This window comes from Delphinapterus leucas, chromosome 8, assembly GCF_059928025.1.
Source record: "Delphinapterus leucas isolate spDelLeu-1000000601 "Yukka" chromosome 8, BTC_Dleu_Yukka2, whole genome shotgun sequence".
Classification (NCBI taxonomy): Eukaryota; Metazoa; Chordata; class Mammalia; order Artiodactyla; family Monodontidae; genus Delphinapterus; species Delphinapterus leucas.
This window is the reverse complement of record NC_143136.1, coordinates 29777976-29793373: the sequence shown is the minus strand read 5'-3', so window position 1 is coordinate 29793373 and position 15398 is coordinate 29777976. Positions and strand designations below refer to the sequence as shown.

General features: G+C 40.0%; 1 protein-coding gene across 1 annotated transcript in view; it reads left to right on the top strand.

Moving 5' to 3' along the window:
* The window catches only part of ADAM23 (ADAM metallopeptidase domain 23), a 162859-nt gene that overhangs the window by 78841 nt on the left and 68620 nt on the right, over positions 1 to 15398 (top strand). The window contains 1 exon segment of the mRNA XM_089916472.1: positions 8642 to 8705. Within this exon segment, the coding sequence (XP_089772598.1) occupies positions 8642 to 8705 (64 nt within the window).

Sequence of the window (15398 nt, the reverse complement as noted above, 5' to 3'; positions counted from 1 at the left end):
GAATATCCTCCCTGGCTGCACATCCTGGTTCCTGTCTATGTGACCTGCTCTTTCCTGCCTGTATTTCCCTGTCTATACTCTGTCCTGAACCTGCCCTGGCCCTGCTTTCCTGATCATCTTAGTTGAAATTAATTTTCCCTTTGGGGCAGCTTGATGGTTTACTGTTTATGATATTAGGGTACATGCTGTCCTGTCTTATTTTAGCTGTGAGATTATAGTCACCTTGAGGGTGGGGATTGCATTTTGTTTCTTTTTCTGTCCTCACCCCAACCTCCATGTAAGGGGACGGAGGCAGCCGGGCCTGACCACTGCACCCAGCGAGGTTAGTGGTGGTTGTCAATGCCTGTGACTCTTTTCCTGGGCCTGAAATTAGTCATTAATTAATTAGTTAATTAATTCATCCCCTTCCTAAAGAGCTATGTTTCTCTTCCTTTAAAAGAATATAGCTTGTATTGTGGTTCCTCATTTTAAAAGGCAAAAGTATGTTCATTGTAAAAACTTTAGGAATTATGGGTAAACAAAGAAAGAAAATAAAAACCTTTGAAAGTTCTACAGGAAGCGATAGCCTACTGTTATATTTGTGTGTATATCTCTGCAGATTTTTTTTCTATATGTGAATATACACGTATAAACATACTTTTAAAAAGTTACCAGACAACATCATAACATTCTCTCATTAGCATTTTTCAATGAACGATGTGAACATCTTTCCCATGTTTCCAAGCATCTGTAATGTAAAAGCACATTTAAACCTACTCGCATCTGCATCACCTGCCGAGATAGCTGTGTGTGTGTGTGTGTGTGTGTGTGTGTGTGTGTGTGTTTATTTGCTCTTGTCTAGCTATTTCCTCAGGAAACCTTTATAAGTAGCTCTTATAAGATTATAAAAACTTATGGATTTAAGGTGAACATGCTTTCAGGGATTGATGGCTATTGGTAAATTGTCCCGTAGAAAGACATATTAATTCATTTTCCCCACAGTAATGTGTGAAGTGCCAATTTTTCTACACTCTTGCCAGATCTAGCTACTATTACTCATTTTTTATTTTCTGAACTGATGGGGGAAAATGGTCTCGTATGGCTATTTTAATTTACAGGTGTTTTATTACTAATACAATTGTAGATTTGTGTATGATTGATCACCGTTAGTATTTCTGTTTTCTTTTTTCTGTGAATTGCATTTTGTACATAATATTTTGTGAATCATCTGCCCATGTTCTTTGCCTACGTTCTGTTGGGTTGTTTGTTTTTATTTGTTTTTGTCTCCTTATGTCAAAAAATAGCAACCCTTTGTTTTTCATATACTTGTTTTTTCTCAGTTTGCCTTGCAATTGTTTATGGTATTTTAAAATTTAACTTATGGAAATCAAAAAAACTTATATAGTCTTATCGGTTATTAAAAATTATTTCTGGGTTTAAGACCATGCATAAAATGGTCTCTGCTTCCTAACATTCAACTATATTTTTATAGTAAGTTTATTTTAAAACATACATTCCTTTAAAGCATATATTATTATTTGGTGTAAGATCTGATGTAGGGATCTAACTTTCCCAAAATGTTTAGTCACTTGTCCCAAACCTATTTATTCTCTTCTTTACCAATTTAAAATGTCATTATTTCCATATATTACATTTTTTATATGACCTTGAATCTCTGGACTTTCTGTTCTGTCCTTTGGGCTGTCCATCTAATCAGGCCAGTGCTCTGTATTTCATTTACTGTAGTAGTAATATGAGGTCCTATTGTTACTCCTTTTTTGAAAAACATGTTTGGGTTGTCATAAACATTTATTCTTTAAGATGAACTTTAGAATAATTTCATCAAGTTAAACAAACTTTCTGAAATTTTGTTTGGAATTACATTAATGTTACAGAGTACATGTACATCTATACATATATGTGTAAATACCCACATGCATAATTACGTATATAACATTTGTTGCCACTGTTGTCATTGTTAGTAGAAACTTTTCCCCTGGATTATTTCTAGGTTATTTTTGCTTGTGCACATAGAAATGTATTTTGCTTTTGCATATATATCTTATAACTGGCTATCTTACTTAATTCTTATTATTTCTGGTAGTTTTCCCATTCATTTCCTTTTTACACTTTTGACTATTTCATGTATACTTGAGAAGGATGGACACTGTATAAACAAATGTACACTTTTTCTCTATAGACTGAAAAATGAAACAAGTAGGGAGCTCTTGTCCTGGGAGATGGCAAAAACTAGACTTGGAGGAGAGTTTTTTTCTTCGAGACAAAGTTACCAGAAGGCAAGGCTGATAATAGATCCATATCTATTTCTCTACGATTTTACTGCATGTAAAGCCTGGTTTGATGATAGTATAAATAAATATTGGGCAGATCAGAAAAGAACTTATATTAGCAATATTCAACAAACTATAATATTCATTATTAGCTTTGAAAATGGTGCACCAAAGCATTTCAGTTCTGCATAACTGTGTTCAAAAGGTATGCTATCTTTATTTGGATCCAGTTTTCCCTGTGTTTAAAATTGTTTTTGTTTCATGACATATGGGGGTAAAATTACCCATTTGTGTGAAAGTAACTACAATTCTATCATAGAGGAATCTCAAAATTACTGGTATACTTATAGAGATGGTGGCAGCCATGCTAGGAATGTGTTAAGCCACTTCAAGTGGTATGGCTTAAAAGCTGGGGAGGAGAAATTAGACATCTTTTATTTTTGTGTAAGTAAAAATGTCTCTATTGATGCTACTTCCTCAGAGAGGAACTCATAATTGGCTCCTCTTATCGGCTGATCATGTGGGGGTCCTCAGCTTTTACATCACCTCAAGTTCATCCCTTATTTCTCCCCTAATTCCTCTTCTCTCTACTGCCCTATCTATTAACTTGCAGCCCTGCCTATGTTTCCTATTCTTAATATACTTGAGTGTTCTTCACTGTATTATGGGGCATGGGCCATCACTTATGAGTCCCTACACATTAAAGTACTGCAACCTCTTATGTGGTTTAGGAGCTCATTAAATTCCTGTCGTGACCTTCAAAGAAGCTTACATCTCTACAAGCTGCCTGTGCTAGGAGTACTCTCCACCTCCAGCTCTGTTCCTATGAAATATGCCCACATTCCCCAGCCCTTGCCTACCATGCCATCTTTGTTTGACTTAACACCAAGCCTCAATTCAACCTATAATTACTTTCACCCACTTAATGTATCATTTCTACTCTCTTAAATCTCAACCTCTCCATGTCTACAATCTTTGCACACAGCTTTAATACTCTTATTTTATTGTCTACACTCAAAGGAGTGTATATTTCCTAGCTGAAATAACTTTTGGCATACAAATTATTTTAGGTGGGATGAGTCTAACTTTTTCTTAAGACTTGAGAGAAGTGGTGGTTGAAGAATCATCTTACCTTTTAAGTCTGTTGTGTTCAAAAAGGACAGAAGGGCTTCCCTGGTGGCTCAGTGGTTGGGAGTCTGCATGCCGATACGGGGAACACGGGTTCGTGCCCTGGTCCGGGAGGATCCCACATGCCGCGGAGCGGCTGGGCCCGTGAGCCATGGCCGCTGAGCCTGCGCGTCCGGAGCCTGTGCTCCATGGCGGGAGAGGCCGCGGCAGTGGGGGGCCCGTGTGCTGCAAAGGAAAAAAAAAAAAAGAGGAAAGCAATGTAAGGACAGTAGGATAATAGTAAAGTTACAAGCTTCTGCTTGTATGAATGTACTAGTTTAAATTCTGTGTCTCTCCTCATTACAACTTAGAGTAATTATTTAATGAATTAAAATAGTTATGTGTATAAAAGGACAAATGTGAAGCTTCTAGTGGGAAGAGGGGGCAGGCGTGGTCCAACGCTGTCATCCTTGCTGCCCCATGAAGTTGAGAATCTCCATAGTGCTCAGCAATTTTGTCACTAAATGAATGAATGTGTTACCAAGCCAGATCCTTGGACTCTTTAATCAACAGAAATTGGTAAGAGGGCAGATGACCACATCTTGTGGTCCAATGTTTGCCATTCTTAGTAGTCTTCCTTAGAGCTCAAGGCCCTGTTCTCTATGTCATCTCATTCTGAACAATTTAATTTGCTTGATTAACCCTCTCACAGCCTACCATGACCGGGATTGTCCAAAAGAAGACATATAGTTCTTTCTTTAAAGTAAGGGATTCAAGTTATCGTCCAAAAAACTAGAAGTCATTCACTCTTCTTGGTTAATGACTTTTCAAGGCACTAGGGATTCTTGATAAGTTACTTTTCCAATTACTCAGATCCTTGGCTTTTCCATAATGAGCCTCCTTGGAGGAATGTAAGATATAAACTTTTGGAGTTTTGACCACCTGACTATTCATGTACCTTCTTTCATTAGACACATAACTCGAGGACTCCAACAAATATTTATATAGGCAAAACTTCCCTCTTTGTGTGATTTTCCAATGCCTAGACCTTATAGAAGTTCTCTTTGTATATTTGCTGATGATTCTGAAATCCTTTGAACATAAATTTCTAAAACTTTTTTTGTGATAGATGCTGGAATTAGAAACATTTAGACCATGTTTCAATAGTAAAGATGAAATCTGAGAATTAACACTGTAATATTTTGTCTCTTACCCACATTATGGTCTAATGCAATTTGAGTGGCTTTCCTAGGAAGCTCTTCTCCAGTCAAGATGTAGGAACCTAGGCTGCATTCACCTTGTAGCTATGCCATCTAGGGCATGTGGCTTCCAGGGCATGTGACTGCCAGGGTTCCAGGGAAGAGAGAGCTTGGATAATCAAGCATGGATTTTAATGGTTAAACTGGAAGAATAGATATTACTTCCCCCCATACCTCATGAGCCAAAATTCAGTCTCTTGACCCCAACCTAACTGCTCTGAAAGCTGTGAAATATAGTCTTACTGTTCTAGGAAGGGGAAGATGAAATGGGATTTGGTGGATACTCAGCATTATTTCTGCCACAGTCCCCTTCATTGATCTGACTCTTGGCTCATTTGCCATGTTTTAATAGTCTTGCCATTCTCCTGCTTTTGGAGTTCAGCATCATTAAGGTGCTTATACTTGTTCTTCATATGCTGAGTAAAATCACATTGTCTAGTTCAAGTTCTTTTCACTACCTTTGTGATGCAGATTCACCATGAAGGCGGTGAGCAAGAAGGTTCCATAACAATAATCAAAAGAGAATTTTCTTATTCCAATTCTTCCACTATCTTTCACCTTGCTTTGAACTTCCATCCTACATTTATCTCCTTACTTCCCAAGGCCACCTCTCTTTCACCAGATAACCTGCATGAGAAGGACTGTAGTAGCTGGGGTGTATAGCTTTTCTGTAACTTAAATGACTAGAAAAAGGATGTTTATTTCAGAACTTAGAATGTTCAGAAATTCCTTTTCATCAGTCCTCCCAAGTTATCAGACAACTCAGAACCAAACACCCAACTGGCTGATCAAGAAAGTACAATGACTGTTTATACTTGGGACCATAATTGCTAATTAGATCAGTATTGGCATGTTAGAACATTGTATTTTCAACAGGAAGTTCTCCTAGGGAAACTACAGAGAGCAGATGTGGAGGAAGGGCCTTGGAGAACATCTGCAGGTGGAGATTGCCAGACAACTTATCTTCAGGCCTACAGAGATACAGATGACCTGTTCCTTTTCTGCAGGGCGGAGCTGGAGACACACCACCACACAATTAGCTATTCAGTTCTTCCTTTCCAGTGTTACTTGCCCCTCACTGAAAAGTCTCATTTCAAAATTACATTAAGACTTTTGTAATTAGATTACATTTCAGTTGACATTAATTCACTTTCAGGAAGATTACAAATAATATTCTAGAATGAGATGGCGAATCTCATACATTTGTACTGATTTGCTTAGTTTCAGTTTCAGAGAGTTGCATTCTTCATCCCCACTTCCCAGCACATGGTATGGGCCTGGCGTATAGTGGATGTTGGTAGGTGTTTGCTCACTCAGCAAATGTTGATTAAGCACCTGCTATGCACTAGGCATTATTCCAGGTGCTGGGGACACTGTGATAAGTGAAAGAAACAGTTTTAAGGGAAGAATGGTCAGACAGGAGGGAAGGATGGTGCAAATGGGGATGCGGTGCTATTTGTAGGAGGTGGGAGAGTAGAGTGTCTCTGTGAAAGGGAGGATATGGTCTTATGTCTATCTCTGTCCTAGAAAAGTAGCTATTTTTCTTCTTTAAGATTCTCAGGGCTTCCCTGGTGGCGCAGTGGTTAAGAATCCGCCTGCCCATGCAGGGGACACGGGTTCGAGCCCTGGTCCGGGAAGATCCCACATACCACGGAGCAACTAAGCCCGTGCGCCACAACTACTGAGCCTGCGCTCTAGAGCCCGCGAGCCACAACTACTGAAGTCCGCGCACCACAACTACTGAAGCCCACGTGCCTAGAGCCCGTGATTCGCAACAAGAGAAGCCACTGCAATGAGAAGCCTGCACACCGCAACGAAGAGTAGGCCCCACTCACCGCAACTAGAGAAAGCCCGTGTGCAGCAATGAAGACCCAACACAGCCAAAAATAAATAAAATAAAATAAATAGGTTAAAAAAAAAATCTTCTCAAATGCGGGAGATATTAGAAATAGGTATGTCCATCGTAGGGAAAAGGCCCTTGAAAAGATAGAAATACGATAATTAAAGTGACCTTTATCCGTTTGGTAGTTAACGGTTAGAATGTTTTTATCTGCTTTTGTAATTACAAACAAGAGTAGCGGTCTAAAATACCTTGTTTTCAACTGTTAGACACGCTCCAGTGATGGTGTGGTTGAGAATTTTGAAAATAGTGAATGACCTGTAGAGAGAGGTAATTAAAATGCAGTTAGTGCAACCTCCCTGCCTCTTGGTGTTGCGGAAAGATTCCTCAGAGAAATGCTGCCAACAACAACCCTGTTTATGTACATTCGCAGTGCTGACTTCATTAACTAGAACTGAAAGAATTTTCTGTATCTTCTCAGGTGTTCTCAAGTATAGAGAGCTAAGAACTCTCATTATTTTTAAGATTATTGAGATTTTGAAAAGGGAATGAGTAGACGTACCATAATTAGTTTCAAATGTAGAATAATTAGCAGACACACGTTTGATTAGTAATTTCAGTAGGAAAACCTGTCCAAGGTACAAGCACCTGCTCTATTTCCATGTTGTAAAGGTTGTCCTTCTGCTCACACAGGAAGCCAGGCTGGACCAGGCACACACGTGGCTCCCAGTTATTCAGTTGACTGGCTCCGAGCCTCCTCCAGCCCTCTGCACTGGGTCATTTTAGAACCACATCGGGTGCAGTTCTCAAAATGATGTGAAATCATTGGGTCCTCCCATCCTTCTGTTAAAGAAGCAGTGTCAAGTTTTCCTAATAAGAAAACCTACCACTAGGCAGAATTATAGAAAATAGAATGTCAGAGCAAGAGGGACCTGAGGCATCGTCTGCTCCAACCTTTTTGCAGAAGAGGAAATCGAGGCCTAAATGCAGGGCACGCATCCAGCTCATCGTAGAACCTACTGTTGTTCTTCAGTTACCATTAGGGTTAAATGGGTTCTACCTTTATAGTCCTTAGAACAGTGGCTGGGATGTAGTAAGTGTTCAGTCAATGTGAGTGATCTCTTATAATCATTATTTCTAGTGGCAGAGCCCGAACAGGAACCCGGATGCCCTAACAATCCAGAGCTGCCTCGGAGGCACATATTCTTATTTCCCACATTATATAGGGAGAAATGCGTTGGAAGAAGCTGAGTTAAAAATAGTGACAGCCGCAGTGCCCGTTACTGGGCACATACTCAGTGCTGAGTCTTCATGTGGATGCTTTCATTTAATCCTCTTGGTGTGTATGAGATTCACACTCTTTGTTGTCTCCATGTGACTCATGTAAAGGCTGAGTTGGGTAACTTGCCCACAGTCACACTACTAACAAGGAGCTGGGATAGGTTTTAAACCCCACTCGGACTTCACAGTCTATATGCTTAACTGTTATTCTTTATTCCAGGAGTTAGCAAACTATGGCCCGTGGGCCAAATCCAGCATTCCTGTTTTTGTACAGCCCTCAAGCTAAGAAAGTTTTTTACACTTTCAGATGGTTGAAAAAAATTAAAGAAGAAAAATTTCCTGACTGGTGAAAATTATGTGAGATTCAGATTTCAGTGTCCCTAAATGAGGTGTTGTTGGAACACAACCATACTGCCTGTGGCTGCTTATGTGATAATACAGCAGAGCTGAGTAGTTGTTATAGAGGCCCTGTGGCTTGAAAAGCCTAAAATATTTTCTATCTGGTCTTTTCTCTGTACTCTTCCTCAACGATTGTTTTGAGATTCCAATTGTTTAGAGCGTAGCTCTGAGATTTATATAGAGCCTGTCTTCTCCCGTTACCTGCCTTTTTGTTTGTTCCATATTAACATATCAATCAAATGATGAATGTGTGTATAAAAGGAGTTCATCTTTAAATTATTTGTATTTTATCTTTTTTAACAGACGGAGGAATGATTTGTTGCTGGATAACATTTGAGACTCTTGATGATAACCTGTTCTGTCCTTACTGTGGACTGGAGCGCTTTGCGGTTTACAAGGCTCTCACATCCATTTATTGAGCTGGTTATTTTTAAACCTCCAAGTGTCTTAGATGTGGAAATCACTCTATTTTCTTTCCTTTGTAGTGGTTTGCTGTCTTCTGATTATGTGGAGATTCACTATGAAAATGGGAAACCACAGTACTCTAAGGTATGGTCAATAGCACATGGACATCCTGTAGTATAAATGTACTTAATCATAGAACTGTTCATTGCACACTTCATTGTTTTGTTGTCTATCTCACTAAAATCCTCTGGCCTCTTATACAAGGCTATTATTTTTAAATTTAAAATAAGTTTAGGAGAAATTGATTAAAATTTACAAATGTTTGAGATAACATTGGAGACTCCAGCCAATAAAGAAATGATCATTGTTTTGGTTATACATACAGTATCTTATGTAAGTGAACGGTATTAAGAGCTCTCCAGTTCCATGGCAGCACTAGGCTCATGGGCAGAGAAATTGAATGATCGGACTGGGTGGGCTGTTAGAGTGACTGTTTAGTCCAAGGGACCTTGGTACCCATGAAGGGCAGAGGACAGATGGGGAAAGGAAGATGTCGGGAACATTCTCCCTCTCAATCTTCACAACAGTTCTCTGAGGTGGGTATTATTATTCCTGTTGCTCAAAGGAAGAAATTGAAGTGGAAAGAGGACACATAAGCCTTCTCAAGGCCACCAAGCATTGTAATATAAATGCAGTGGGGTGCTTGATTTCTTTCATTTGGAGGTTAACTGTTCTCTTCCTGGAAGATCAATAAGGAAAAGTGGGTTTAGATTAAAACAAGAGAGAGAGATTACTTGTATGTAAGGAACACAGTTGCTCTCCACCAGTCAGGGTGAAAATCCCTGGAATGGCTGCATCCAGAGACTCTGATTTGTAAGAAGGCCACAGAGTGCCATTGAGCCTAAGGAGCGTCCATGGGTGCCATGGGAATGGGACACAAACAGGGAAACAAAAAAGGGGGGAAACATTACTGGGTTGTTTCCTTGATTGCTAATGAGCACTGGCACAAAAGTGGACCTTTCATGTGTGGGTTTGTTGGGTTGTACAGTCTGGTAACCTGGGCTTGTCAGTCTGATAACCTCTTAACAAGTATTTATAGGTGGTATGAACTGAGATTACTGCCATGAGGGGTCACGGCATTTCTCCGGATTTATAACTGTCCAACTAACAGTTGGGACGTTTGTAGTTTGATGTGTGTTCCAAACCTTTGAATTTTATGCCCTAGATTAAGAACTTCCATCTATTATTCTCACTAGTCTGTCAGTTCTCGCCTTAGGCTGCATCTGGGGGGTTGTTGAATCTCCTTAAAAGTTAGTGCTGTGGAAAGTGAACAGAAATGCTAAATCAAGCACGGGAACAGTGCTGCCTGGCATTTGTACGAAACAAAGCTTCTGTCAGCTGTGCTAGTGCTGTGAGCACTGCAGATGCTAAATCACGAGTCTGGGGAAGAGAAGATTGCCTGAGACCTTTACAGACTCAGCAAATGAACCACCTTTGCAGGCTGTGGCAACCTGATCCAAACTTCTCACAAGAAGGTTTTTTTTTTTTTTTTTTAAAGAAATGAAATAGCTAATTGGCCTTCAGAGGTCATTTGAGGTCCCAAATGGAGGCCTTATCATGAATAAGACACATCAAATCTTGCATCAGTTGTAACTAAAACTTAAAACAAAGGGTATTTTAACTCTGACAAAAGAGGTGTTCATTGCAGTTTGTTTTTGTATTCATTGCTTTTTTCTTATTTATGACCCATTTTCTCCAAGCAGTTTATATACCCAAACTTACTTGCTTTATATGTAATGAATGAATGGTAACAGTCTGTTTTTTATGTGTATGTATCTATAAAAACACTCTAAAACCTGAGATGATATGGTACACATTATCTTATGGGAGAATTTTTTAACCTAACAATATTATAAACATTTTAGCATTCATTAAAAATTCTTCTAAACTTTTATTTTTAAAAAATGTATCATATTGTTTCCAATTCATTTGCTATAATTTGTTTAATCCCATAATGATAGACATTTAGATTGCTTCTACTCTTTCACTGTACAAATAACTTTAAGGAAAGGCCTTCCAGATACATTTTGAACACTTCTTTAATCATTGATTAAGGATTAATTTTGAGAATGGAATTTTCTGGGTTAAAGAGTTGGTATAGGGTTTCCCTGGTGGCTCAGTGGTTGAGGGTCCGCCTGCCGATGCAAGAGATGCGGGTTTGTGCCCCGGTCCGGGAGGATCCCGCATGCCGCGGAGCGGCTGGGCCCGTGAGCCATGGCCGCTGAGCCTGCGCGTCCGGAGCCTGTGCTCCGCAACGGGAGAGGCCACAACAGTGAGAGGCCTGCGTACCGAAAAACAAACAAACAAACAAACAAAAAAAAGAGTTGGTATATTTTTAAGGCTTTTGCTACATATTGAGAGTTTTTTTTTCTGAAAGTTTGTATAAATTCATGCTCCTCCTACCATTACATACACATTTTTAAAAACATGTTTTTAAACTTCACATTGCCTTCCATGTTGTTTAAGAAAATCTTTGTATCAAGTACCAGAAAAGAAAATCAGTATCTAAGAATGGCTAGATTAAATAAACCTGTTTTTACACCCGTGCAACCTTTCTTCCGAAGATCTCAAACTATTTAGACAAAAGTACGTGTGCATGCACATGCACACACACACACACACACACACACACACACACCATTATTCACATGACTAGGGAGGAACAGAATCCCTAATAGGCTACTTGGCTTTGAAGTGAAATCTGAATGTGGGCGTTTAAAATATTCTGGGAATTAGAGTCGAACAAAATGATGAACCACACTTAGGAGGAACCTGTCTAGGTCTTCCCATATCACAGCTATGAAGCCCCTACCTAGTTCCCACTTCTAGTTAAGAAGAGGCTAAAGTCTTAGGCTTTTACTTTTATTGGATGAAAGTGGGCTAAATGGGCTTCTTTCCTTGTGAAGCAAATATAGGAACTGGAGAGATCAGCAGATTAAGTAGGCAGTAGAGAATAGGTGCCAGGTATTAGTAAATGCATGTGGAAGAACTTTCCTTGTGCACCAACAGAGCGATAGCTTTTTTTTTTTTGCGGTGCGCAGTACGCGGTACGCGGCACCCCGCACCCCCACCCCTGCGACTACCGTGGCCTCTCCCGCCGCGGAGCACAGGCTCCGGACGCGCAGGCCCAGCGGCCACGGCCCACAGGCCCAGCCGCTCCGCGGCACGCGGGATCCTCCCGGATCGGGGCACGAACCCGCGTCCCCCGCATCGGCAGGCGGACTCCCAACCACTGCGCCACCAGGGAAGCCCGAGCGATAGCTTTTGTTAGAGTTCCTAACACAGTGCTTTGCACACAGTATGTGACAAAACAACTTTGTTGATTTGTTGGTCAACTTTGTTGATGAAACTATTAAAAATAAGTTAATTTTTAGTGTGTCAGTTCTTCTAAAGGAGTTAGGCATCAGTATGATGGTATAATAGTTATTTTCAAATTTAATATATTTCTATTAAATCCCTTTTAGGTGAACCATTAACTTTAAATGCCTACTAATACTTTGGTTTCTCTTCTTATGAAAAGAACTGCCACGTGGCCAACAGTGTAAGACTGAATAGATAGATACAGTACTTCTGTCCCTACTTCCCTTTATTGCTCTTCATCCTTATTAAGGGGTGAGGAAATCGTCCTTTCCTAGCTCTATTTTCTCACCCTGGCTTCTTCCTGTCCCCTTGCTCCCTCTTGCCCAGGGAAAGAAGAGCGACTTAACTGGTGGGAAGGAGCTGGGCACGGCTACATAGTCCTTTCCTCCCTTTTTTGGGTGAGATCCACCTCCCTACAGGAAGGGCACATTTTCTCTACTTGTTCTCAGTTGTGCAGTGGCAGCCCTTGTGGGTGTGGGTGGGTTGGGGGAGGGTGTTGGTTATCCCATGTTGTCTGTGCCTTGGTGGGTAAGTCTGGCTAACTTAGGTGGCAGCATTAGTAGGCCCACTGGATTCTCAGCTGATCCTCTCCTCCAATGTAGCAACACTAAAATTGAAGGTGATATTTTGATCCCCATTTCACCTGTGTCACTCTCTCATTTGAGTTTAAACTTGGATGGGTACCACTTCACACCCTCTAGTATGGCTATAACCAAAACCATGGACAATAGCAAGTGCAGACAAGGATCTGGAGAACTGGAGCCCTCATATACTGTTGATGGGAATGGAAAATGGTGGATCTGCTTTGGAAAATATTTTGAGGTCCTCAAGAATTTAAGCATAGAATTATCTTGTGACCCAGCAATTCTACATCTCGGTATATATCCAAGTGAATTGAAAATGTTATGTCCAAGAAAAAATTTGTACATGGATGTTTATAGCAGTGTTATTCATAATAGCCAAAAAATGGAAACAAACCGAATATCCATCAGTTGGTGAATAAACAAAACGTGGTATATTTTTCAGCTATAAAAAGGAATGAAGTACTGATTGATACATGCTACAACATGGATGAATCTTATAAATATTATGCTAAATGAAAGAAATTAGTTCCAAAGGACCACATATTATGTGGTTCCATTTATTTGAAATGTCCAGAGTAGGGAAATTCATAGAGACTGAAAGTACATTAGTGGTTGCCAGGGGCTGGGGGAGGTTAGGGAGGTATAAGGAGGAATGGGGAATGACTGCTAATGGGCAAAGGATTTCCTTTTGAGGTGATGAAAATATCCTGGAATTAGAAAGTGGTGATTGTTACACAACCCTGTTTTAATATACTAAAAACCACTGAATTATACTCTATAAAAGAGCATCTCAAAATAAAAAACTTCTCAAGTAGGTAATGGGAGTTTATTTACCCACTGTCTCAACAAACATAAATCCTCTGGTCCTTTCAGATTGGTCTTGTCACTTAGGCTCATGAAGAAGCCATTCTTATTTATCTATTAAACAGATATTGATTTCACTCACTCTGATCTAGTCGCTGATCTAGGAGCTGGATGTGCATTAGTGAACCAAGCAGACAAAAATCCCTGTCCTTGTGGGTTCTATATTCTATTCTCGCCTTTGTTCTTTTGTCATTTTAATCACGTCACCCTCCTAGAATGTTTTTTATGCTTTCCTTATCAAATCATTACCATGGTTCAGCTCAAGCTCACTTCGTCCATGAAGGCTTCTTGGCAGGGACTGTTGTCAGAGGGAATGGGCTTCTGTGTGCAAGACTCCTGACTGGGAGGCTAAAAAAATTCCCCAGGAAATCAAGAGAGCAGACCACACTGGCTCCTCACAAAGCTATTTTAAATTTGAATAGTGTGATTTGTGTGAACTATTAAAAATGTATGTAGCATTAAAATATATATAGTACAGCCAAACTTCTCATACCTGAACATGTTTTTCCCCTTGAGTTTAATGAAGGTAAATAAACAGGTGTTGAGTTCTCAAGCTGTCCAATTCTCTGAAATGTTTTTTGTATCCTTTTTCCTGTAGTATTCAAATTCAGGTACATGTGTCCCATTATCGATTTTTTTTTTTTTTTTTTTTTTTTTTTTTTGCGGTACGCGGGCCTCTCACTGCTGTGGCCTCTCCCGTTGCGGAGCACAGGCTCCAGACGCGCAGGCTCAGCAGCCATGGCTCATGGGCCCAGCCACTCCACAGCATGTGGGATTTTCCCGGACCGGGGCACGAACCCATGTCCCCTGTATCGGCAGGCGGGCTCTCAACCACTGTGCCACCAGGGAAGCCCCCCATTATAGTTTTTTAAAAAATTAATTTTTGGCTGTGCTGGGTCTTTGTTGATGCACGTGGGCTTTCTCTAGTTGTGCTGAGCGGGGGCTACTCTTCGTTGCAGTGCACAGACTTCTCATTACAGTGGCTTCTCTTATTGTGGAGCACGGGCTCTAGGCACGTGGGCTTCAGTAGTTGTGGCACGTGGGCTCAGTAGTTGTGGCTCGCGGGCTCTCGAGCACAGGCTCAGTAGTTGTGGTGCACGGGCTTAGTTGCTCCGCAGCATGTGGGCTCTTCCTGGACCAGGGCTTGAACCCGTGTCTCCTGCATTGGCAGGTGGATTCTTAACCACTGTGCCACCAAGGAAGCCCATAGATTTTTAAAAACATTTCTTTTTTTGCAACCAGCCCAATGATTTATTAAATAGATTGATATATCATGCTGGCTGACAAGTTTGAAGTATTTAAAGATATGCATATAGAATAATCACTTGAGTATAGTGTCAGAGTTTTTAATTACCATATTCAGAACCTGGAATATCATAATATACACATTTGTGAGATGTGGCCTGTGGAGTTTCTTTTCAAATGTTTATCCAGATGTACAGGAGTTGATTGAAAACATCAGTGCCTGGTCACCATGAACGCCCAGGTTTATGAGGGTTTCGTAAGCAATGAAGATAATAAGAATTGGCTGATTGAACTTTACTGAAGCAGATGAGATAATTAAACAGACACAAAGGTGGGGCAATTTTAAAATAAATTATATTGAAACGATAGATTCTGTTTCCAATATGTTCTATTTAAAATGAGTAAAATCAAAGGGGAAGGTGGAGGAGTATGGGGTTAAAATATACACAGTACTATATATAAAATAGATAACCAACAAGGACCTACTGTATTGTAGCACAAGGAACTATACTCAATATCTTGTAATAACCTATAATGTAAAAGAATCTAAAAAAGAATATAGATAGATAAACTGAATCACTTCGCCGTATACCTGAAACTAACACAACATTGTAAGTCAACTATATTCCAATTTTAAAAAAAGAACAAAAAAAAGTGAAAAAAATAAGGTGAGTAGAATCAAATCATTTCTGTCATTCAGTCAATAATACCAGGGAGCCAAATC